The sequence below is a fragment of the Garra rufa genome, chromosome 6 (assembly GCF_049309525.1).
Source record: "Garra rufa chromosome 6, GarRuf1.0, whole genome shotgun sequence".
Lineage (NCBI taxonomy): Eukaryota > Metazoa > Chordata > Actinopteri > Cypriniformes > Cyprinidae > Garra > Garra rufa.
In genome coordinates this window covers 11,399,082-11,425,423 of record NC_133366.1, presented here as the reverse complement: position 1 = coordinate 11,425,423, position 26,342 = coordinate 11,399,082, and the positions used below count along the sequence as shown (strand labels likewise).

General features: G+C 32.6%; 1 protein-coding gene across 1 annotated transcript in view; it reads left to right on the top strand.

The window, feature by feature from the left end:
- tbck (TBC1 domain containing kinase) overlaps positions 1 to 26,342 on the top strand; it is a 70,683-nt gene that overhangs the window by 20,996 nt on the left and 23,345 nt on the right. The window contains exons 21-23 of the mRNA XM_073842291.1: positions 5,010 to 5,046; positions 6,701 to 6,862; positions 26,090 to 26,265. Of these exons, the coding sequence (XP_073698392.1) occupies positions 5,010 to 5,046; positions 6,701 to 6,862; positions 26,090 to 26,265 (375 nt within the window). The remainder of the gene's footprint in view (positions 1 to 5,009; positions 5,047 to 6,700; positions 6,863 to 26,089; positions 26,266 to 26,342) is intronic.

Sequence of the window (26,342 nt, the reverse complement as noted above, 5' to 3'; positions counted from 1 at the left end):
TAAGAATTTTTAGACATTTTCACTGAAAAACAAGACATGCGTAGAAAGAACATCAATTTTAAAAGTTATTTTCATAAGCTAGTTTAAAGTATTAGGTAACTTTCAGAACAAAAATTTACAGATAATCTACTCACCCTCTTGTCACCCAAGATGTTCATGTTTTTCTTTCTTCAGTCGTGAAGAGATGATGTTTTTTGAGGAAAACATTTCAGGATTTGTCTCCATATAACGGATATGTATGGTGCCCCCAAGTTTGAACTTGCAGTAGAAAACGCAGTTTAAATGCAGCTTCAAAAGGCTCTAAAGGATCCCAGCTGAGGAAGAAAGGTCTTAACTAGTGAAACGATTGGTTATTTTCGAAACAAATTGACAACGTATATACTTTTTAACCTCAACTGCTCGTCTTGTCTCATCTCTGCGATGCGTATGCAGTCTGTGGAATCCGGGTCAATACAGTTAGGGTATGTCAAAAAACTTCCATCTCGTTTTCTTCCCCAACTTCAAAATGATCCTAAATCGCTGCAGAAGTACTGACCAAGTGTTTACAAAGTAAACATACAAAGTAGATTAAACGCCCTTTACAAAAAAAAATGTAAAACAGCGATGTAGGACGATTTTGAAGTTTAAGACAAAAACGAGATGGGAGTTTTTCGACATACCCTAACTGTCTTGACCCGAATCAATCAGACTACACATCGCAGAGAAGAGACATAACAAGCATTTGAGGTTAAAAAGTATATAAATTTGTGATTTTGTTTCGAAAATAACCAATCGTTTCGCTAGATAAGACCCTTCTTTCTCGACTGGGATCGTTTAGAGCCCTTTGAAGCTGCGTTTAAACTTTATTTTGGAAGTTCAAACTCGGGGGCACCATACAAATCCAATACATGGAGACAAATCCTGAAATGTTTTCCTCAAAAAACATATTTTTTTTAATATGACTGAAGAAAGAAAGACATGAACATCTTGGATGACAAGGGGGTGAGTACATTATCTGTACATTTTAGTTCTGGAAGTGAACTAATCCTTTAAGCATTTTTGTGTGTGAATTAAAAGTTAAGGAAGAATGGTAATTTCTCATTGTGCTCTTCTTAGACATATACATTTAGAAAACATATTGACATATTTTTTTCCTTTAATTTATTCTTCAAATTATCTGTAAATGGTCTTAAACAGGTCTTTAAAAGGTACTAAATTTACATTAAAAAAAAATAAGTTCACCCAAAAATTAATATGCATGCAGAAGAAAGTGTTCTTGTGGCTTCATAACATTACGGTTGAATCTCAGATGCCACATGGACTATATTAACATGTCCTTACTACCTTTCTTGGACTTGAACGTGGTAGTTGCGTTGCTGTCTATGCAGGGTCAGAAAGCTTTTGGATTTCATCAAAAATATCTTAAGATAAAAGAAGATCTTTTGAGTTTGTAACGACATGAGAGTGAGTATTTAATGACAGAATTTTCATTTTTGGTTGAACTATCCTTTTAAATAGTCATGTCATAGACCAATCCCCTGTCACTAAGAATAGTTATGGCTCATATGACACATTATGGCTCATAGTAAAATGTTTAAAAGATTAAATGCTTTGGATTACATATATAATGGTTTGTTTCTGACAGTAGACCCTCTCTAGAGTGATTGAGCACATCTATGCATTCACGTCGTGTCACACATCAGATCTGCAGTGGCTAGTGTCATTGATAGGGCACTCACACACACAGCTGACCCTGAGATTTGATCGCTGGCCAAGTTTTCCTCAAACACACACACACCGGAACATTCTGGGATTCTTTATTTTTTAAAATGCCAAGATGATGTCTCTCTACACTGATGGATAGGTGACCTCCGCAGACAAATCCACCCACAGCCCTGCGATTGAGGGTCCAAATAAATGATGAGTTGTGGGAATCAACACAGAGATGGGTTTTGATGCAAGAGGAGTGAACTGGTGTTGAGTTGAGTCTCTGCACAGCTGCTGTTATGGTTCGACAGCAAAAATCAAAAGAAGACTCATGAGAGGATGTAACCGCCGCTGGACTGGAGTCTCTGAGAAGACCATTATATACGCTTAACCCTGCCACGATTCCCAATGCATTTGATCTGGAAGTGTTTGTTTTCTCGTCAGCACAATCCCAAAGTCACCTTGCGCTCTTTTAAAGCAGCCGTGTTATTATGCTTTTCACTGAAACAAGGTGGACGGACGTTGTTAACATGGACCAGAAAGCAACCTAGATTCTCTTTGGCCCTCACCAGATGCTTGTTTGCATGATGGGTGTTTCTTCCCACAGTTGTTGTCAGTTTAATTTTCACTGTTGTTGGGATAATATTTGATCTTGACTTGACTTATCTTGTTATTATCAAACTGTCTTTGAGGCATGAATACATCTTGGCCGATGTTAGTCAAGGATTTGGCTCAGTTCAGTAAAGTCTGCATGAGTGCTATTATATTTGGCAGCACAAGGCCTGAAATTCACAGCAAAGTGACCTAGTTTTGTGTCCTGCTTCATGTTGGTATTCTGATAATGTTGGATAGGCCAGTTTGTTTGCCAAAACTAACCGCTTTTATTTTGATTGCCTTTCAAAAAAATGATTGCCTTTGTGTAAAACGGCAAATGCGTAATTTCGGACCTAATTGGCTAAAATGCCTTATGATGCAATCAAGTGCCACGTTCTGTTACATTACCGTCGTTAGAACGACATTAATGGCAGTTTGTAATCAGTAAGATTTTTTTGTTTTAATAAATTAATACTTTTATTCAGCACGGATGCATTAAAATCAGTAAGAGTGACGTTAAAGACAGTTATAAGGTTACAAAAGATTTCAAATAAATGCTGTTCTCTTGAACTTTTCTATTCTGTGGAGAGAAAAACAAATTATGCAGCAGCTGTGATCAAGTGTTTTTTTTTTTACATGAATCCGCATATTAGAATGATTTCGCAAGGATCATGTCACCCTACGAATTTTTTTTCCAAATTCATTTTTTTTTTCCCAAATTCATTTTTTTTTTCCAAATTCATTTTTTTTACCATTTTAATTTCTTTTTAATGATTAAATGAAATTTTATTGATTACGGAAGCCTAATTAATTGAAATCAGGAAACGTACAATTTATTAAACTTTATTAAACATTTAAAAAATAACATTTTTAAAGGCCTGCAATCTGTTTTATTTTACCCAAATTCTGTTAAAATGTATTTATTTTAAATTCAAAATTCATTTATTTACATTTAAAATTTTCTGGATTACATTTTAATTTTATCTAGACTCTGTTTTAATGGTTAAATTATCCAAAAAGCATGTCTGATTAATCAAAATCATGAAACTTACACAATTTAATAGCGATTTATTAAACGTTTAACAAAAATTAAATTTTTAAAGCCCTATGCAATCTTTTTTTTTTTTTTTTTTTTTTTAATTTTTCTGGATTCCATTTGAATTTATCTAGACTCTGTTTTAATAATTAAATTATAATTTATTAATCAAAAAACATGTCTTATTAATTAAAGTCATGAGTCTTACACAATTTAACAGCAATTTATTAAATGTTTAACAAAAATTACATTTTTAAAGGCCTGCAATCCGTTTTATTTTTCCCAAATTACGTTTTTTTTGTTTGTTTGTTTGTTTGTTTGTTTGTTTGTTTGTTTGTTTGTTTGTTTGTTTTTTTATTAATTTTTTTCCATTTAAATTTTTTTCTGATTCTGTTTTAATTTATCTAGACTCTATTCAAAAAAGCATGTCTAATTAATTAAAATCATTAAACTTACACAATTTAGTTTAACAAGTTTAACAAACACTTAATTTTTTCAAGGCCCTATAAAAAATGTTTTATTTTTACGTCAAATTCAGTTTTATTTTTACTAAATTCTGTGTTTTCCATTTAATTTTATCGATTTAATTTTAATGCTTTCATTAAATTTAATAATCAAAAGCATCTCTAATTAATAGATTTTTTTCTGAAACACTGTGTATTTAAATTTTTCTGGTAAATCTGGTAAAAAAAAAATCCTATAAATATTCTTTAAAAAATAATGTAATGTTCTAATAATGTAATGACAGTACTTCTGCTAATAATAAAATTATTGAGTCATATATTTCTGTCACAGTTTCTTCAAGTTGAACCGATGGATTCGTACTCATATGCAGCTTAATTTTATTTTTTTATTCATCAAAATTTTGGTAAAACGTGACATTCCACATTATACATTAAATAAAAAAATTTTTTATGACTGAATCCTGCAATTTCATCCGCGTTTGCCGCATCGCGGAAATCATAGGACCGTAGACACTGAAAATTCAGCTTTGCCATAACAAAAAATAAAAAAATATTTTACAATATTACTGTTTTTTTGATTAAATAAATGCAGCCTTGGTGAGCAAAAAAGACTTTTAAAACCATACCGACTTCAAACTTTTGAACATTAGTGCGTATTGTTGTATCTATATTGGGTGTCAGAATATCATTGGACCTCGTCTCATCATGCGCTCTTACTTCGACTCCTCCGCGGCTGTGCTGTCATGTTTAGCAGCGGTCAGTCTGTCTCAGTCAGAGATGGAGCTCTTCCCAGCAGGGAGCTGATTTGGCTAGACCGAAGCCTGTCTCGCGCTCGTCCTCTCATTTCTCCCTAAACCCCTCTGAGGCCGAGCCACCAATCAACTGCTGAAATGGATTATACATCCTACCCAACCGCAACCGAGCAGAACCATGGGAAAAGAGGCAGTGTTGGAACAGGTGCTGGAGGGAGACGGCAGAGAGACGCGGGGATGTTGGCTGTTCATTACACTCCCACACACGTCCTCTCGTTTCACAGTGGGCTGTGAAGCCAAGGCCTGAATTACAAATACAGGTTTCCTCTGATGAATTTAACAATCGCTGAGGTGTTTTATTGGGAATTATAAAAGGGCCCGTGCTGTTTATTCATATTAATCACATTGTTGCTCAAGTAATAATGGCTTTTGTGCAAGAGTGAATGTTCTTACTTTCTTTCTTGCTCTTTTTTGCAGCTGTATGCGATCCCGTGGTTCCTTACAATGTTCACACGTAAGTATCGACGACGACTTGGCAGCATTGGGTGTATGCTAATTTCATAACCCTTTTCTGGATGATTATACCTAATGCACTACATAATAATAACAAATGGGACCTTATAATGATGTGTTACCGTCCCTTTTCCTCCTAAAGTTGGCTAGTTCCTAATGTTCAGCTTTGTGGAATAAACTCTTCAAATTAAGACGTTAAGATGACGATTTAAGATTAAAATTATAGAAGGACACACAACCTTGCCTGTGATTATAATGATTTGCGCTGTAGTCATTTTTGGCACATCGTTTGGTGTGGTGAATTGTTCTGATTACATCTTTGATGATGATAAAGTATCAGAATTGTTCTTTTTCAGAGACTTGCATTTCCAAAACAATAAGCACTGATGGATTAATTGGGCATTGTTAAATCAAATATACTGTAATGTCCAGTATCTTATGGTAACACAATAATAATAAGTTGTATATTATTATTAATAACAATATTTTGAAAGTGTTATTATTATACAATTATAATATAAAACTACACCAAGTCAAAAGTTTTAATGTTTTTATAGAAGTCTCTTCTGCTCACCAAGCCTGCATTTATTTAATCCAAAAATTTAAAAAGATTTTTACTATTTAAAATAAGTGTCATCTATTTGAATATATTTTAAAATGTAATTTATTTCTGTGATTTCAAAGAATTTTTAGCATCATTACTTCAGCGTCGCATGATCCTTCAGAAATCATTCTAATATTCTGATTCGCTGCTCAAAAACATTTATTATTATTATTATTATTACTATTATTATTATTATTATGTTGAAAACATCTGAGTTGAATTTTGTTTTTCAAGTTTCAGAAGTTCAGAACAGCATTAATCTGAAATTTAAATCTTTTGTAACATTATAAATATCTTTAGCATCACTTTTGATCAATTGAAAGCATCCATGCTAAATAAAAGTATTTATTTCTACTATTTCTTTCACAAAAATAAATTATTCAAAAAATTATACTCACTCCAAGCATTTGAATGGTATAGTGTATAATGTCACAAAAGCTTTTTATTTCAGATATATACTGATCTTTGGATCTTTCTATTTATCAAAAAATCCTGAAAAAAATAAATATATTAAATGATGGTTGATTGTAAATATGCTGAAAATTTAGATTTTAAAATGTATTAAAATAGAAAACAGTTATTTTAAATTGTAAAAATATTTCTAAATATTGCTGATTTTGCTGTACTTTGGATCAAACAAATACAGGCTTGCTAAGCAGAAGAGACATAAATCTGTTCACAACCTTCTGACTGGTAGTGTATACTTGTATAACTAAAAAAAGCGAAATAATATTTCAAGATGCAATGTTGTCCTTTGGTCACTCAATTATTATTTTAGTAACTTTTTCTTTAAATGCACAACAAATTAATTACTTTTTATGTATTTATTTATTTTTTAAATAATGACATTATACAATTAAAAAAAAAAAAGACATTAATGTTTCCAGTTCTGGGATCTGAAAATACACAATATCTGAAATCAGACATGACACAACATAGCAACAGCCATGAATGCCTGTTGGCCATATTAATGCACAGCTGTTACAGTGCAAAGGCTGCAAAATCGCAATAAACTCGCAATAAGTCATTTCTTGTCCTATTTCCTCTGCAGATGTGTTCCCCCTGCACAAGATCTTCCACCTGTGGGACACTCTGCTTTTAGGAAACTCTTCTTTCCCTTTCTGCATCGGTGTAGCTATCCTACAGCAGCTGAGAGACCGTCTGCTGGCCAATGGCTTCAACGAGTGCATACTGCTCTTCTCAGACCTTCCTGGTAAGAGTCACCAGTGCACACACACAGAAAACTTTTTTTTTCCATTTCCATATTTTCCTCCCTAAAGTCCATCTATGTTACTCACGGTTACTTGTAGCAAAAACCGGGATTTAGTTTCTCACGACCATTTCTCACCCGACAAGCTGTTGCTGCTGTACCTTTAAGACTTCTATATGTAAATTATGTGTGTTTTGTTTAGCTAACTTCTGCGTGCCAGTGTAGTTCAGACTCTCATTCAACAGGCCAAGTTGTTGAATATTGAATATTCATTGATATGTAAACATGGGTGGTTGTATCCTAATGACAATTTTGAAATTACTCGTTTTTCAGTTTAGTTAACATAAATTTGCATTGTGAATGGATATTTCTGCATAGTACATTGAGCTTTTATTGTAAAAGCATCATAGTGCATTAAAATCCTATTTGACCCCTTCATACTGAGGTAAGATTCATTCACAGTTTCACATTCACTCAAATTTTACAAAATTTTGCTGGCAAAAAGTCTGTTGTAGATGAAAATTCAAAACAAGCAGCAAAACAAAACAACGAAAACTTTCAAAACAACGAAACCTGAGTGGGAAATTTTTTCGGATTAGTTTGAAGCGAATTACATAGATTCCTGCTGAAATGACTGGATTTCACTTTTGCGGCAATTGCGGCAACAATAAATGTGCCTACAACTTCAGTATATACTAGAATTATGCAGAGCATATGCACCATGGGTAAATCCACTGTATACTATAGAAATGATGAGCAAATTTAATAAAATATTTATGAAATATAAACATGTAATCATTTGCTCACCCTTATGTTAATCCACAAAAAAATAATTCTTAAGCTGTTCAAGCGAAAAACTAAAAGTGTTACAAATTGTTAAAATAAAGCTAAAATAAAATAACATGTAAATATTAGATTTAAAAAAAATATTGTGCCTTGTTAAAATTCTAAGTAAACTTAAGTAAAGTTTGTATATTTTTATTAATTTAATAAAAATATTATTGACAAATAAAGAATGTTTTATTATTTGCTCATGATATTCCAAAATAACAAATTCTTTATCAAATGAAATCTCAAATGTTTTTCTTTTTTATTTTAAATCCTCAAAAATAAAGTAAAATGTAAATATTTAGAAAATGAAAATGTTTCGTTCCAACTAACTTAAGTTGAAAATATTAATTTAAAAAAATATATATCATTTGCTCATGACATTCCAAAAAATCAATTCTTTATTAAATTAATTCTTAATTAAGTTGTGTTAAAAAACTTAAGTAAACTAAAAGTTTAAACTTTTTTTCTTTTTCTTTTTAATCCCCCAAAAAGTTAAAATAAAATTTACATGTTTAGAAAATAAACATTTTCTTTGCCAACTAACCTAACTTGAAAATATTAACAAAAAATAAAAAATGTTTTATTTAATTTGCTTATGATATTCCAAAATAATAAATTCTTTATTAAATTATTTCTTAATTTTCAAGTTATTTTTTTGAAAAATTGAAGTAAACTAAAGGTTAATTTTTTTAAATTCCCCAAAAGTTCAAATAAAATTTAAACTTTTAAAAATTAAAATGTTTTTTTTTTGCCAACTAACTTAAATATTAAACATATTTTATCATTTGCTCATGTTATTCCAAAATAATGATTTTTTTATTAAATGAACAGTGTTTTAAGTTATTTGTTGAAAAACATTAAGTGAACTAGAAGTAAAAACTGGACTAAAACTGAAATAAAAATTTAAATAGAAGCTAAATGGAAATATTACAAAAAATGTCAAAAGTACATAAAAAGGTCACATGGATTCCTGATAAAATGACTGAATTTCACCAACAGAATTTTGCTGAGCAGCGATAAATGTGAATACCCCTTAAGTATATACTAGGGCTGGGTATTGTGACCAATTCGGCGATTCGATTCGATTCTTATTTTTATGGTTTTGATTCGATTCGATTTCGATTTCGATTCGATATCGATTAGCTATCAATATTTCATTTAAAATGTTAGTTTTGCAGACATGGGATCCATATTTTGATATAAATGCTGGTAACTGAAACTCTCCTACTTAAGTTTATTACTGAAATACACATCTACATTAATAATAGGGTGCACACAGTTATTCATTTTAAGCAACTTTTATTTTAAATGAACACTGTAACAAGAAGTCATAAATATGTGCATCCATTGTACACCATGTAAACAAACTGCAAAGTGCACATTACTGTAAAAAAATAAAAAGACTGTAAATGTGCAACAGTGAAATCTATTAAGAACTTCAAACATGTTTAAGAAATAAAACATTTTTCCAAATTCAAAACGTTCAAAACAGGCCCATCATAATACAAAACATTCTAACTGTCCATAAAACTAACAGTTCTTAACTACAGCCTAATCATTTTTGATCACCAGATTTTTCTGCAAAAAAAGCAGCTGATGGTGACACCTTCAGGACGAGAGGTGAATATTCATATCCTCTTACGTGAAGCTGAAGCGCGCGCATTAAGAATCGATTCGGGGTTTTCCCGAATCGATATCGATGCGTTAAATTGAAGATCGATTAAAATCGGAGAATCGATATTTTTTTACCCAGCCCTAGTATATACTAGATTTATGTAAAGGAGGTGCACTGTGGTTACATCCGCTGTAGGTTATATAAACGTGAGTATAGTGCTAATAAACACGTGTGAGTTTTGCAGCAGCCGCTGTGGACCCAGGCTTGGAAACTGCACAGTGATGCACACTTGTCTGGTTAAGAGCACCTTGCCTCCCCTCTGTCAAACAATGTGCTTTATTCCCCGTAAGCTTCCTGACGCCGGGGCTCAGTTGGGACTTGTTTGCGATGAGCTCAGGATAAGTTATGCGGCTTATGCCGTTCTTTCCGTGTGGTATGTTGGGAGAGGCAGCTGGCACCGGCGTGGCCTGACGAGTGGCGTTCTGGTCGGAGCAGCTCCATGTGTTTCCTCTGGCATCTGCTTGCCACTATTCCCTGAGGTTGCTGTCAACACGGCATGGCTGGAGTGATGGACGATGATTGAGTCTAATGTGAGGGAATTAGCTGGGAGCATTCAGCGCTGCAGGAACGCTGATGGTGTGTACACTCAGTCACAATGCAGGGATTACTTCCCAAAATAATGTGGAAAATATCACGTTACCGTGGCGGTTGAAAGCAGGACAATTTCTGAAACTTGTCGCCATATCTTTCAAGCCAAATACACACTGGTGTAAACAAAGGCTATGGCTTAAAAAAAGCTTGTTTTTTTTAGCGTGTGTGTGGTTCAGGTTTAAGATGGCAATATCTTTGTGAGGACATTTTTTCTTTGTGAGGACATCCCCATGAGAAACCAAGCTTATAAATAATACAGAATGAAGTTTTTTTTTTAAATCTAAAAATGCAGTTTGGTGTGAGGGTTAGGTGTATGGTTAGAGTAAGGGGATAGCATTTATTTTATGGGGATATGTCCCCATAAAACCCAATTTGTGTTTGTGTGAAGAAAAAAAGGCAGGAAAGCAGAATTTAAATAGCTTGTTCTTACATAATTGGCAGTAGATATGCATGCTGGTCATACTTCCTGTTTTCCCACTATCTAAGATGTTGTGTAGTCCACTTGAGTCTGTATACATTTAAATGCATTTTTGAATCTCTAGATAATAAAAGTACAAAACCATGTAATGTTTAAATAGGTAGGACACATTCTCTCACACACAAAAACTTATATTATTAAATTGTGATTGGTTTATTCTTAAAAATAACTGTACCAATTTAGAAAACAAAGACACAGAAGCATATATAAAAGGACAGCCAAATAGGACTCAAAAAAAGAAAATTATGTAATTAACTCCTGTTACCCATTAAAAAAAAAAGAATTCACCGATTTAAAAAATAAAGATACAAAATCATATATCAAGGGGTAGGGGACAAACACGCACACACAAACGTATATTATTAACTTATTATTATTTTATTGTTAAACTGCACCAATTTGGAAAATAAAGATACAAAACCATAGATAAAGAGGTAAGACACACGGGGAAAAAAGAAAAGAAAAGCTAAAAGAAAGTATAAAAATAAAAAAGAAAATTATGTTTTTAAACTCCTGTTATTCATTAAAAAAAATCACCACTTCAGAAAAAAAAAAAATATATATAAAGGGGTAGAACACAAACACAAACTTATATTATTAATGTATTATTATTATTTTATATTATATATATTATATTATAAATATTATTATTTATTCCTTAAAAAGAATAAAGATACAAAGTCATATATAAAGGGGTAGGACAACAAAACAAGGTAAAAGAAAAAAAAATATGTTATTAACTCCTGTTACTCTTTAAAAAAAAATTTAGAAAATAAAAAAACAAAACCTTATATAATTTAAAAAAAAAAAATTTATTCCTTATTCAAAAAAAAAACCTCCACCAATTTAGAAAATAATGATACAAAACCATAGATAAAGGGGTAAGACACACAGGGGGAAAAAAAAAGAAAAACTAAAAGAAAGTTGAAAAAAATAAAGAAAATTATGTTTTTAAACGCCTGTTATTCATAAAAAAGCTTCACCACAAAATCATATATAAAGGGGTAGGACACAAACACAAACTTATATTATTAACTTATTATTATTTTATTCTTTAAAAAAACTGTACCAATTTAGAAAATAAAGATACAAAACCATATATAAAGAGGTAGGACAACAAAAAAAGGTAAAAGAAAAAAACATGTTATTAACTCCTGTTACTCTTAAAAAAAAAAAAACTTCAGTTTAGAAAATTAAAAAACAAAGCCATATATAAAGTTAAAAAAAATTGTATGTTATTAATTCCTGTTATTCAAAAAAAAAAAAAGTCACCAATTTAGAAAATAAAGATATAAAATCATATATAAAGGGGTAGGACACTGATTATTTTACTTTTTAAAAAACTGCACCAATTTAGAAAATAAAGATACAAAACCATATATACAGGGGTAAGACACACAAGGGGAAAAAAGAAAAGAAACACTAAAAGATTTTATATAAAAGAAATTATGTTTTTAAACTCCTTATTCATAAAAAAAGCTTCACCACTTTAGAAAAGAAAAAAACTAAATCATATATAAAGGGGTAGGACAACAAAACAAGGTAAACGAAAAAAATATGTTATTAATTCCTGTTACTCTTTAAAAAAAAATTAGAAAATAAAAAAACAAAACCTTATATAATTAAAAAATTATTAATTCCTTATTAAAAAAAAAAAACACCAATTTAGAAAATAATGATACAAAACCATAGATAAAGGGGTAAGACACACAGGGGAAAAAAGAAAAGAAAAACTAAAAGAAAGTTAAAAAAAAAAATAAAGAAAATTATGTTTTTAAACGCCTGTTATTCATAAAAAAGCTTCACCACTTCAGAAAAGAAAAGAAAATCATATATAAAGGGGTAGGACACAAACACAAACTTATATTATTAACTTATTATTATTTTATTCTTTAAAAAACTGTACCAATTTAGAAAATAAAGATACAAAACCATATATAAAGGGGTAGGACAACAAAAAAAGGTAAAAGAAAAAGAAATTATGTTATTAACTGCTGTTACTCTTAAAAAAAACTTCAGTTTAGAAAATTAAAAAACAAAACCATATATTAAGTAAAAAATGTATGTTATTAATTCCTGTTATTCAAAAAAATAAAGTCACCAATTTAGAAAATAAAGATACAAAATCATATATAAAGGGGTAGGATTTCAGGAATTTAAATAAACCTGAAATAAAATTAAAATGTAAATATTAGATGAAAAGCCAACAAAAAAAAATTTAATAACTGGAATAAAAAGTTAAAATACTAAAATACTGTACTAATATATAAATACTAATACTGTAATAGTACTGTATATACTAAAATAACATTCATATCATTGGCGTACAAAGAAAAAAACTCTGGGGTTGCGTTTCAGTGTAAACGGACAAAAACGAAGAATTTTGAAAACAATTGTTTGGCTGCCCACATTTGCACATTTGCTCTGCATATCCTTGATGACCATGCAAACAAAAACATCATGCTCATTATGAATGGTCATGTAACATGCGTTTTCAGTTGTGTAGTTTGGATGATGAATGCGGAAAAATGCCTGAGTAGACAAGGAAACACTTTTTTTAAAGCAAAAGTTTGTTCGTTAGGCAATAGTGGCTGCAAAGTGGCTAATGCTGTCATATTAGTAATGTGGAACGACGAATAAGAGACATAAACACTACTTATTGCACCTTTAAAGCTGAAATGTGCAGCACTAGTGGCATCAAACAGAATTGCAGAAGTGATGACTTGTAACAGACAGTACTGTCCAAATTCTTTTTATGGTGTTTCCAGAATCTAGGATTGTCACAAAGACGATTCTGTGGTGTCTGTCAGGCAGTAGTGCTCATTCAGGACAAAATTGCAAAGTAAAAGCAAAATTCTAAACAAATCAACTTTAACATCAGCAAAACCATCGCACCAGCCATCACAAAGAAATCTGTTATAGACGTGCAGCGATGTTCAACAGAAGCCCGTGAGACACGCCATTACTCCGTCCTGTCAGCAGACAAATATCCAGCTGGAAGCAAAGCACAAATCACATTTTGACAAAAAGAGGATCTGACTACAAGTGGCTAATAAGCATCTGTCACTGACAAGTCTGAAAATAGCTTTAGAGGTTTTACAGGACAGTCTTCTATCAGATGTTGCTGAAAACCTGACACGCACAGGGATGCACAGTGAGGTTTAATCAGTTTCTCAAGACAGATTAACTAGTAGTGCTGTTTTTCGAGTTGTCCTAGTGTCAAAACCTGTTACTCGGTGTTATATCATGTAAATCTACTGGCCTGTAGGAGTGTCCGTATAGTCTAACACTCAGCAGCATGTAGCTGACTGAATTATAAGGAATAAGCTGCCTGGGTATGTTTTTTGTTTTTTTAATAATCCATTATAAATAGACTAAATCAGCTCTGACATACATCATCCATCATAAGTCATTGCTGTTGGATATTTTCTCTTTTTTTTTAAAAAAAAAGAATGCTGAACGTGTTGTTTGAATTCGTATTTCGTGATATTTGTTTTATTTTGGCACTGCTGACATTTTATTACCTCCTTAGGCTAGCACTGTCTCAATTTTTTAAAACATGCAGATGATTTTGATTCTCTGTTCTTTATAGTCAAATAATTAAATACAAAAGTATGAGAAGGGAAAATAGTTTACAAATCTAATTTAAAACTCATAAAACATTTTATATGTTTGTACAGTGTTACCCAAATATTTTTCTTTGAGTGTACACATTTTTATTATTTTTACACACAAACACTGCCATTCAAATATTTTTTTTATAATATTTACTATTTAAAATAGTTTCTTATGCTCATCAAGGCTGTGTTTATTGTGGTATTGTGAAATAATATTGTGATGTAAAATAACATTTATCTATTTTGTTATACATTAAAATCTAAATTAAATTAAATTAAATAAAAATAAAATAAATAAAAAATTTAATAAATTAAATTAAATTAAATAAAAATTTATTCCTGTGTTCAAATACAATTTATTAAAATTGTATTCTTTGATTAATAAAAAGTTAAAAAAAGAAGCATTAGAGACTTATTTTATTTAAAATAGAAATCTTTTCTAAAAATATAAACTACCATTCAAAAGTTTGGGGTCGGTACATTTTTATTCTTTCTTTCTTTTTTTTTGAAAGAAATTAATAATTTTATTCAGCAAGGATGTGTTAAATTGATAAAAATTTCTATTTCTATTTTAATAAATGCTGTTCTTTTTTACTTTTTATTAATAGATAGATAGATACTTTAGATAATAGATCACTTTAATAATAAATCTGCAAATTAGAATGATTTCTGATGGCTCATGTGACACTTAAAACTGGAGTAATGGCTGATGAAAATTCAGCTTTGCATCACAGGAATAAATTGCATTTTAAAGTTTATTAAAATAGAAACCATTATTTTATATTGAAATAACATTTCACAATATATTTTTTCCCCTGTATTTTTGATCAAATAAATGCAGCTTTGATGGGACTGCTTTGAAAAAACATTACAAGTCTTACTGATCACAAAATTATGGCTATATATAATAATATATATAATATCATTTATTTTATTTCGTTTTTTTAATATGACATCTGCTTGAGGTTATCTGATTTATTAATAATAATCATAATATTAATAATGATACTGACATTAACAGACAATCATGAAGGTCTACAAGGGTTCCATTTGTGATCCATATTACGATTTAAAACATTATTTTAAAATAAAACTAGCACTCTTTTTAAAAAAATAAAAAATATCATGCCAATCTACTTGCAGGGAGAAAAGGTAATATTAATTGAACACAGTGAAGTATCTCCAGAGTGTTACAACACCTTAATATATTCTTTAGTTTAAAAATATCAAAATGAATTTTAAATCAGAATCATTATACAAGAGGTGTTTTCCAATAATGTCAGTCTGTATTAATTGCATTTTTAATGTAACTTCATAGATGAAAAAAAGTTTATCATTGATCTGTTATGCTTTCTGTGCTGTTAAATACCATGGTTTTTTAATTATTTGTAGACATGCTACTATGGTACTGGCACTGTTTTGGGACATATCCTGACATTACCTTTGTTTTTTTAGAATCTAATGTGGTAGTACCATAGTATTCTTCAAAGGGTTAGTTCACCCCAAAATGAAAAGTAGCCTATGATTTACTCACCCTCAAGCCACCCTAGCTGACTTCCTTCTTTCAGACAAATCCAATCAGAGTTATATAAAAAAATGCCCTGGCTCTTTCAAGCTTTATCATGACAATATGATGGGTGTTTCGGTCTAAAACAAGTCCAATAAAGTGCATCCATCCATGATAAAAAGTGCCTCACATTGGTAAAAACCAATGTTTGTTTACAGGAGCAAAGGAAGCAAAGTTTCTTACTTTAGCAAAGGAAAACCAGTCTCCTCTTGGTTTATATCAAAAACCTCCAAATTCTTGACAAATTTACAGATCCTTGTTTTGTACTTCTAATTTGTGACCGTTGTTTTGTTTTGATCTCTCCACTTGCACGTTCGTATTCATCACTTCTGATGCCCTAGCTGCTTCTATGTGCAACAGTGAGTACAAACTAGATTAAAGTAATTATTACGTTTTAAATATAGATTTTTTTCACATCAGTTTGCTACAGGAGGCCTTTATTCACCTCTGGAGCCATGTGAGGCACGCTTTATTATGGATGGATGTGCTTTATTGGACTTGTTTTGACCTGTTGAAGAGAAACACCCATCTATTGCCATTATAAAGCTTGAAAGAGCCAGGACATTGTTTAATATAGCTCCAATTGGATTTGTCATATATATCTAGGACAGCTTAATGGTAAGTAAATAATGGGCTAATTTTCATTTTTGGGTGAGCTAACGTTTTAATGTTTCTTGGAGTGCAATGCCAATGTCATTGCGTATAACTCATAAATCATAACCTACAAAATACCACGGTTTGTTAAAGTACTGATTTACCATGGTAGAGCCACAGAACTTTTGCAAGGCTCAGCTAGTTGTCAGGTAGGTAAGACTTTGTGCGAATTATTTACAAACATGTCACATTATTTCTCTCGGGGAAGTCTGTAAATGTTGCCTGGGGTTTTTTGGGCATATGCAAAGCATCAGTATTCACAAAACAGGGAATTTGTTTCAAAGCAAAACTTTTGTCAGCTTACTGACTAGCAACATTATGCGGTGAAAAATCCACGAACACACAAGCTCTCCGAGAATTAAACGCCTTTGAAAGTTTGCTTTTGAAGCCGAGCATTGGGCTTTTTTCCGTAGGTTGAACGGAGGTCTCGAGGGATTGGCGTCTCTTCTCTTTTCTGTCTGTAATTGTGACAGCGGTGTAATTAACACCGCGCGGGGCGGTAGTTCCTGGCGAACGTGGATGAACATGCAGACACTTATGTTTGAGAAGGTCACGGCTGTCATTTCTTCCACCGCATGCTGTTGAGTTGAGCTCCTGCCTCTAATGCGTGCCTCAAATGCCTCGATTTGCCTCGCATGCAACTGCGCCTGCCTCTGCTGTTACTGGATCTCCCTGGCAGGCATCCATGATGTGGGCCGTTATCTCACATCTTGAGATTGTTTCGCTTCGTTTGTCTCCAAATTGCTCGTTTTAAATGGCTATTTCCTCATCGCAGTGGCATTAAACATTTAAAAGCCATTGGAAGGAGACTGGTGTTTCCAAACGGGGTGCAGGTCGATGCCGCCGAGATTTAGGGATTTCATTTTTCTGTTCTTTTCACTGGCAAGCCGCATGAAAAAAGTCTGAGGAGTTGAGGGAGAAAACTCCTTTTATAGGTAAAATATTTTCCCTCGCTGCGTACCAGCTTCTTCTCGGTTTCCTGCAGTCGAACACAATTTCAGAGCTTTTATATGCAAAATGTTTTTAACTCTAACTCTCAAACCTGTTGATATCAGGAGATTTTAAGTGCAACTTGATTTTAAAGACACTTTAGTCCAAAACAATTTGGTCTAACTATTGCCGAAACCGGCACACAAATGTTAATCAGCAGCACTTGTTCCTCTATGGAGATGTTTAATTTTTCCAGAGATCCAGCCAACATTGCACAAACATATATATGAATCACCCACTGTAATTGTTCAGCTAACTTTGACTGAAAAGCAGTAAGCAGTGCTTGAACATGCAGTTCTCAATTACCACAATGCTACAGTTGTGAATGATCGCCTTTGCATTGCTATGTTTGTTTGGGAGTTCTAAGTGGTTTCTAGGGGAACAAATTCAAATATTGAAAGTGTTGTAATAAAAATATCATTAATTGCACTGCATTTCAAATCTTACAGTTTTTCTCAGTCGCTTTGGTACATTTCTCAGATCAGAATTTAAATTCTCAAAACTATCATCATTTTGTCACTTGTGCACATCAAAAAAGCAGTTTCTAATCTCTTTGAACAAGTTGCAAATGCTTTGGTACATCCATGCAAATGATTATGTACAATTCTCTGCTGTTTCCTACATTATCAATTGCTTATGTCATGTTGATCATAATGTATTATAATGGGTCTCTGTTTTAATAGTCTCACCCACCACAACATTTAGGCATTAGTTCATAGCATAAGTCTTCTCACGCGAAATGGTTGAGCAAGTTGTCATAATATGTCAAGCATATTTCTTTACATTTCCATTTGACTATTTTTCTAAATCTGTACTGTGATTCTTTCCACGCTGCATCGCAAAAGAAGATATTTGTGATGTGGATGAGAATTTGTGGCCTAACAGACAGGAACATCAGGAGGTGTAGGAAGACTGCACTGTCTTTTCCATTTTGTATCACATTGACGTGGTCTGTCAACAAATTACAGTACAAACAGTAAAAGTGTAAATGTGAATCTAGTCCAGTGTCTTGCAATCAAACTCCCACATCCACTAAGGTGTAACCTACAATTTACAATAATTGTCAACTTTAGCTATTGTTTACATCAGAACATCCCTCCAGAGTACACTGTTATATTGACAACATGACTAAGCAATTTGACTTTTGTCTTATTCATACACAATACCACAAGCTCTTGTCATTCTGGTGGCACTGACATGTTTATAGACACAGATATTTATTTTTGAAAAATGATCTAAGGATTTTGAGCAAGACACTGACTTTTGCAGGTACTCCATGGTATTTTGCTTTTTGTACGAATTGTTTTGAAAAATGCACTTACTGTTTTGCAAATGTCAAGGATGATTCGACAAATGTACCAAAGCGACTTAGAAAAACTGTAAGAAGCTGTGCAAGAGTTTTTTGTGTTGAGCATTGAAATTTAAGATGTTCTGCATTGATAATCTTCTTTGTTGTGAATCATTGGTTCATTGAGTGAAGTGAACCCACATACCGAATCAGTTTGCTTCTTGGACAAAGCATTCAGACTAGTTTTGTCAACCAATTACTTTTGGGAAAAAAACAAAACAATTACTTTTTCAAATTATATTGGTACTTCTGTTGTGGAATGTGCTTACAGTTTGTGGTTATGTTAAAAATCATGTATTTTGTAAGTATTTTAGTTTCTCAACTACCCTCTGAGGATAAAAAAAAACATGATCTTGGCGCTATGCAGTTCTGCTTGAGCTTCAGGAAATTATATTAAAAGTTTTACAAATAATATGTTATCATAGCTACTTTTTTGTAATGTATGAGAAGTATTAATGTTAAAGATTTACAGTTTTTACCAAATTCTTTTTTGTTTTTTCTGTGGGCAGTATCGAATCCAATTAGGGCCACTTAGATTCAATCAAATCAAATTCAATTCAATTCAATTCTTGAATCCAATTAAGGTCAGATACAGCCGAAAACATAATGATCATACCGAGAATTTTAACATAATACAAAGGTAAATTAAATTAATTAAAATAAACATTATTTAATATAAAAAATAAATCTAATTAATTACAAAGTTTTACAAATGATATGCTATCATGTATGTCTTTTTTGTAATATAAGAGAAATATTAATGTTAAAGGTTTACTGTTTTTACCAGATTTTGTATTCATTTATTTATTTTTGGACAGTATCGAATCCAACTAGGGTCAGTTAGACCCAGAACGTAATGATCATACCCAGAATAGTAACATAATACAAAGTTTAATGGTGTTTTTCAAAAGTTGCAAGCTTCGGTCAGCATTTATTGCAATTGACTGGTAAAACTGACTGGCGCAGTCTTCAAAATGTCGTCTTCTGTCATCCACTGGGAGGAAAAAAAGGGGGTTTGGAAATACTTAAGGGTGAATAAACAATGACAGAACATCTTTTGAGTAATAATTATGAGCTTTATCCTTTATCCCACGTATAAGAAATACTAATAAAGGTACATGCCATTGAGAAATAACTACGTTTCGGTTATATTGAGTCCCCAGAATTTTAAACTGTACACTTATTCATTCATGCCGCATGCCCTACACCCATTCCTATACCATTCAATAAGACATTTTCTACTGAGACTTTAAGCACTGTCATCACATTCCTCAGTGTTTGTTTGACCCACTTGTTGCTACATGACTATGTTTACTTTACACACTGTTAGCGCTAAATATAGAGTTGGTGATTCAGTGCCTTGTAATTCCTGCCTCCTGTACACAAACGTCTCAACTTGTTAATAACATGTTACCATTTTTTTATTTCTATTCTCTCACGCAGGTTACTAATTAAACCATAGAGACTGGGTTTGTATATGTGACTGTGTTGTGTTTTGGCGACAACTGCAGACATCCGTTTTTAGGTTCACAAAAGCCAGCTATATTCGTTGGAGAGAAGTTGTGGAGGTGAATTTTCCTCCTTAGTCTTTTTATTCTTTCATAAAGTGGTTTTAGCTAACCGCTATCACCTTTATGAAGGGCATTTTTTTCTTCCCCCTTATGCCTTTTGGAAACCATGGGCTGGAAAAAGATGGCAGTGATGAAATGTAATTCACGAGCCGATAGGTGTTAAATGGCCCAGGTTCAGTCGCTTTGCACTTTGTCATTATTTTGTAGACTCTGAATGGACATGCTAACATTAATCCGTTCTGTCAAGAGAAGCCATGAAGCTCCGGGTGATGTTCAGTATAAGTGCTCCACCAATATACATTTTTAAAGGGCCTTACTGGTGTTACTTTCTATAAAGAGCATGGCTGACAGATAGGATTTGATTGATAATGATCGAAGAATTCACTCAAAATCTTTGTTTTTTCAAAAAGTCTCTTCTGCTCACCAAGCCTGCATTTATTTGATCCAAAGTACAGCAAAAACAGTACAATTTTGAAATATTTTTGCTATTTAAAATAACTGTTTTCAATTTGAATATATTTTATAATGTAATTTATTGTTGTGATTTCAAAGCTGAATTTTTAGCATCATTACTCCAGTCTTTAGTGTCACATGATCCTTCAGAAATCCTTCAGAAAACATTTATTATTATTATTATTATTATTATTATGTTGAAAACAGCTGCGTAAAATTTTTTGAGGTGTTTTTGAGAAATAGAAAGTTCAGAAGAACAGCATTCATCTGAATAAAAAATGTTATACATTTTTTACATTATACATTTCTATATTGTCATTTTTAATAAATTTAGAGCATCCTTGCTAAATAAAAGTATTAATTTCTAAACCCACCCCCACCTCAAAATCTTTCTATTTGTCAAAGAATCCTGGAAAAAAGTACTCAACTGTTTTAAATATTGATAATAATAATAATAATAATAAATGTTTCTTGTACAGCAAATCAGCATATTAGAATGATTTCTGAAGGATCATGTGACACTGAAGACTGAGTAATGAACATATATTTGAATAGAAAACAGTTATTTTAAATAGTAAAAATATTTCAAAATTTTATTTTTTTTCTGTAATTTAAATCAAATAAATGCAGACTATAATGGGCTATAATTTCCGTTTTGTTTTAAATAAATTAAAACTTTTATTCAACAAGGATGCATTGAATTGATCTAAAAAAATTATTTAAATTTTTTTTATTAATTTAATTTTTTTATTCATCAAAGAATCCTAAAAATATATATATCATGGTTTACACAAAAATATTAAGCAGCACAACTGTTCAACTGTTTAACATTCAGGAGATTTAGTAGTCTGTCATTTAGTTCTCATCCTCTTTTCCCACTGAATCCAGATGACTCCTCCATGCATGTAATATATATATATATATATATAATATATTTATATATTTATATTTATTTCATGCCATCTGAGAGTCTAAATAACGTCTGTAGCTAATACTGTGACGAAAGCTTTGTTTATAAAGATGGGATGTGGAATGCATAGCCAAATCTATCTTTTGATTACGTGATATTTGTCTTGGCTACACTGGGAATACTGTGCTGGAAGGTGGTGGCGTTTCATGCAACATTCATGCGATGTGACTGAATGTCTTTACTCATTCCTTCCGTGCCACTGTGTAGGGTTGGGATTTCGAGAACGATACGGATTGAATGTGGGACGCACATGTGGGATGTCAGGGACCCTTGGTGCATGAGCTGTTCAGTTCGATTGGGAGGATGTTATATTAGTGATATGGCAGAGGTGACGACGCGCCGTAATTATGACGCCCGCGTGTCTCGAACCTCCAGATCCGTCTGTCGTTCTTCATCTCAGCCTGTAGATTTGGGTCAGTGGAAGGCGGGATGGGGAGGTGATGGTTGGAGGAGAGGTGGATCGTCTGTCACAGTCTCTAATGCACTGACTGATTGGTGCCTCATCTCTCATGCTGTTTGCATTCATTCTCCTCCTCCTCACTCTGTTCCAAAGCCTTGCTTGCCATCTTAACTGGAAAAGAGTCTCATAGGTGACTGATTTGAAGCACATCACATAGACAGAATATCTGTGTGCCATACAAATAGCAATTCCCACACAATGCATATAAGAGACTCGACTCGGCACGACTCGCATGCAAGTTCTAGACATAAAAATCACATTCACTTTCTGCACTGAGAAATGTATAAAACCCAGGGTATTTAGACTTGTATGGCTTAATAAAAATCCACATCATTTTATACATATTTTGGACTACTTGAATGATGGTTGCATTTGGTGCTACCTGTTGCTGTTTTTAACACACAGTTCAGAAAATAAAATACTGATACGATGCCACATTGTGCGACTTTTGGTTGTGATTTTCAGTTGAAGGGCAACGAGAAGCAATGTAAGTCTTCACTGCTTTTCCTAGTGATAAGAAGAAGAGAAAAGAATGGAAAGATGCCTGTGCATGAATAAAACTTCCTAAAGACCTGCGTCTTTGTTCTCTCCACTTTAGCCCTGATGCCTTTGAGGCTTTTAGTACACCACAGCTACTGAATGAGCTATGGCAGAGATAAGAAACGCTAGATGCCATCCTGGCAGGGCGTAAAAATGCAGAAGCTTGCTATTTTTACCGCAACAACTCAGAAAATAAAATACTGATACAATGTCACATTGTGCGGCTTTTGGTTGTAATTTTCAGTTGAAGGGCAACAAGAGAAGTGATGTTATTCTTCACTGCTTTCATTGCAATAGGAAGAGTAGAAAAGAATAGGAAGATGCCTGAGTACAAATAAAACTTCCTAAAGACCTGCGTCTTTGTTCTCTCCACTTTAGCCATGATGCCTTTGAGGCTTTTAGTAGACCACAGCTACTGAAAGAGCTTACAAACGGCAGAGACAAGAAACGCTAGATGTCATCCTGAAGGGATGTAAACATGTCGACGCTTGTCATGATACCACAGCCGCTGAAAGAGTTTCTCAGCACGATTGCACTCGATATCCGAGGGCTTTTAGACTTCTTGCGGGGAAAAGTCGATGGCATGGAATTCGGTTTAAGCCAACGGCATCAAAATAATGGCACACCACGTAGTCCAAAATATGTATAAAACAATGTGGATTTTTTAAATGACGTAAATATTTTGTGGGTTTTCTACTACATTTCATTAAGAGAAATAATAATTTGTTATATTAAGCCACACAAGGCCATACATGAGATTCAATGGTATTATGTAATTTATAATGTTACAAAAGATTTCTATTTAAAAAAAAAGATTACTTTTTTTATAGATATATTTTTGTCTGTTTTTAATTTTGTTTCCACAAAAACATTAAGCAGAACAGTTATTTTCAACATTAGCTGTATGTTTCCATCCAAAGTTGCGAATTTTGTGCACAAAATTGGAATATTGCATAAAAAACGAAACTGTGGAAAACTTATTTGCAAAAAATTTTTTTATATTTTGTTGCAGTTCTTAAAAATGTTTATAAAACAGGGTAATGGCAATGTAGCTGTTGATAATATTGATAATCATAATAATAGTTTTTTTTTTAAACAATCAGCATACTAGAATGATTTCTGAAGGACCATGTGACGCTTAAAGACTTGAGTAATGGCTGCTGACATCACAGCAATAAAATATTTTTATTATTATAAAAACGGCAATATATGTAAAAATAGAATAGTTATTTTAAATGGTAAAAATATTTCACAATATTACAGGTTCTGTATTTTTTATTAGATAAATAAATACCATGCATTAAGAGCCGGGGGTGAAAACCTTTGAACAGAAGATGTATACATTTTTCTTCTTTTGAAAAAAAAAAAAAAAAAAAAATTTGTTTGTTTGTTTTTTAGTAATGCCATTCAGAAGCTTCAACGATACTTACATGTTTCCCAGAAGACAAAATAAGTTCAATTTACCCTGATCTTCAAATTCATAATGTTTTCACCCCCAGCTCTTAATGCATTGTTTTTCCTTCTGGAGCATCAGTGAGTGTTTGAACCTTCTGTAATAGTTGCATATGAGTCCCTCAGTTTTCCTCAGTGTGAAAAGATGGATCTCAAAATCATACAGTCATTGTTAGAAAGGGTTCAAATACACAAAAATGTCAGAAAATCAAAGAATTTGCAGGACCTGAAGGATTTTTCTGAAGAAGAGCAGGCAGTTTAACTGTTCAGGACAAACAAGACTCATGAACAACTATCACTTAACAAAAAAAAAATAAACACAGTTGTGGATCATTCAGGTAACAACACAGTATTATGTAAACTTTTGAACAGGTCTTTTTTTTTTTTTTTTTCAAATTCATCTATTATTTTCTCTTGTGAATTATAATACATATTTAATGTAAAATATCTTGTTAGTACTAAATAAACAATAGCATGCATTTTGTATGATTCTGAAAGGGGGATGTAAACTTTTGACCTCAACTGTGTGTATGTGTGTGTAGATAAATATATATACATAAATATATATATATATATATATGTATGTGAGGATAGCAAAATAAAGTAAACTGACATACTATACCCAAAAATTCTTCATAGATTGGACTACCAGTAAAATTAATTCAATTTTGGGACCAAAAATTATTCAGACACTTTGACCTTACCATGTTTTAGCTTAAGTGGTTTTTCTTTAATTGCTAATGCGACCTTTTTACACCACAGACTGAACAAAATTAAGCATTGCTTGGTAATTGATCAACAAAGTATTGATAGTTGTGTAAATATTGTCATACTAACAGACACTTCTGACGCAGTTTAACTTTGAATTCTTGTCATATTTTATTGCCGTTTTCTAAACTGTAGCGAATAAACTGTGATAATGTGAGAAATGTTGAAGGTGTCTGAGTAAATTTTGGTTTGACTGTATGTGATGGCTTTCGGAGCTTTACAGTACGTTGCATTTCTATAATGCATTTAAATGCTAGTTTTTATAAAAACAGAGGTTCTCTTTCTCATGCACTCTCTCTTGCCTTTTTACTTCAGAGGACAGTAATCACAGCCTCTCAGTGTAAGTCCAGTGTTGATAATCCAGTATTCAGATCATATCCTCTTAAATAAAATGAAGCCGTCACACTCAGCTTAATTTAAATAGTAGACCAAGCATGCTAAACCACTTCATTAGGGGTACTTTTTTTCACTAACAGGATAGAAAGTGAGTGAGATAGCGGGGAGAGGATTCCTGATTTGTTTATATCCATGTGAATCCCTGTGACTTTAATCTCCGGTTTAAGGCGCACAGCTCAAGAGAGCTGGCTTTGCATTTGAAGGAAGCTGTTGAATCTCCTCTTCTTTTCTTCATCTGCTGCTGGGAGAGTGAAGTGAATGAAGTGTTGACATCTTCACTAAGTTTGTTTGTGACTGAATGAAGCATTGGCAGCGAGTCAGAGTCTTTGGATCAGCTGGAGGGCAACTCTCTGGAGAGGATTTCCAAGGTCGTCCAAGGTTAATTAGGAGGAAGTTAAACAGTCTGTGAATTCTCATGTGGCTTTGCCAAATGAGCATAAAGTTGCTGTTCTTAGCTCTCCTTAAGATATTAAAATTTCCTGTAACTGCAAGCACTAGATTCAATAGCTTAAGATTTGCTTATCGTAATGAAATAGTTGTATTTATAATAGTCTTTGCTATCTTAAAGCACATTACTACAGATACATTGAGCAGTAGGATCATATGACACTGAATACTGGAGTGATGCTGCTGAAAATTTAGCTTTGCATCACAGGAATAAATGACATTTTAAAATATATTCAAAGAGAAAACTGTTATTTTAAATTGTAATAATATTTCACAATATTGCTGTTTTGACTGCATTTTTTGATAATATAAAAGCCTTGGTGAGACGTCTTTCAAAAACATTTCAAGAAATCTTACCAACCCCAGATTTTTGACTGGTAGTTTATGTAGTGACATTTCTGTTTTTGCTGTTTTGCATTCAGAAATCGACATTGAACGCTGTGTCCGGGAATCCATCAACCTTTTCTGTTGGACTCCTAAAAGTGCCACTTATCGCCAGCATGCCCAGCCAAACAAACCTGTCGGTGATAGCAACAGCTTTGGGAAAACACCTTCCTATTACTCTTCAGAATATCAAGACCTGACCAAAACAGACCTGGTAAGTGTCCTCAATCGCCCTTTGAGCTCTGAGTGCCTCGGCTCCAGAGTCAGTCATTTCAGAATGAAGATTTGCTC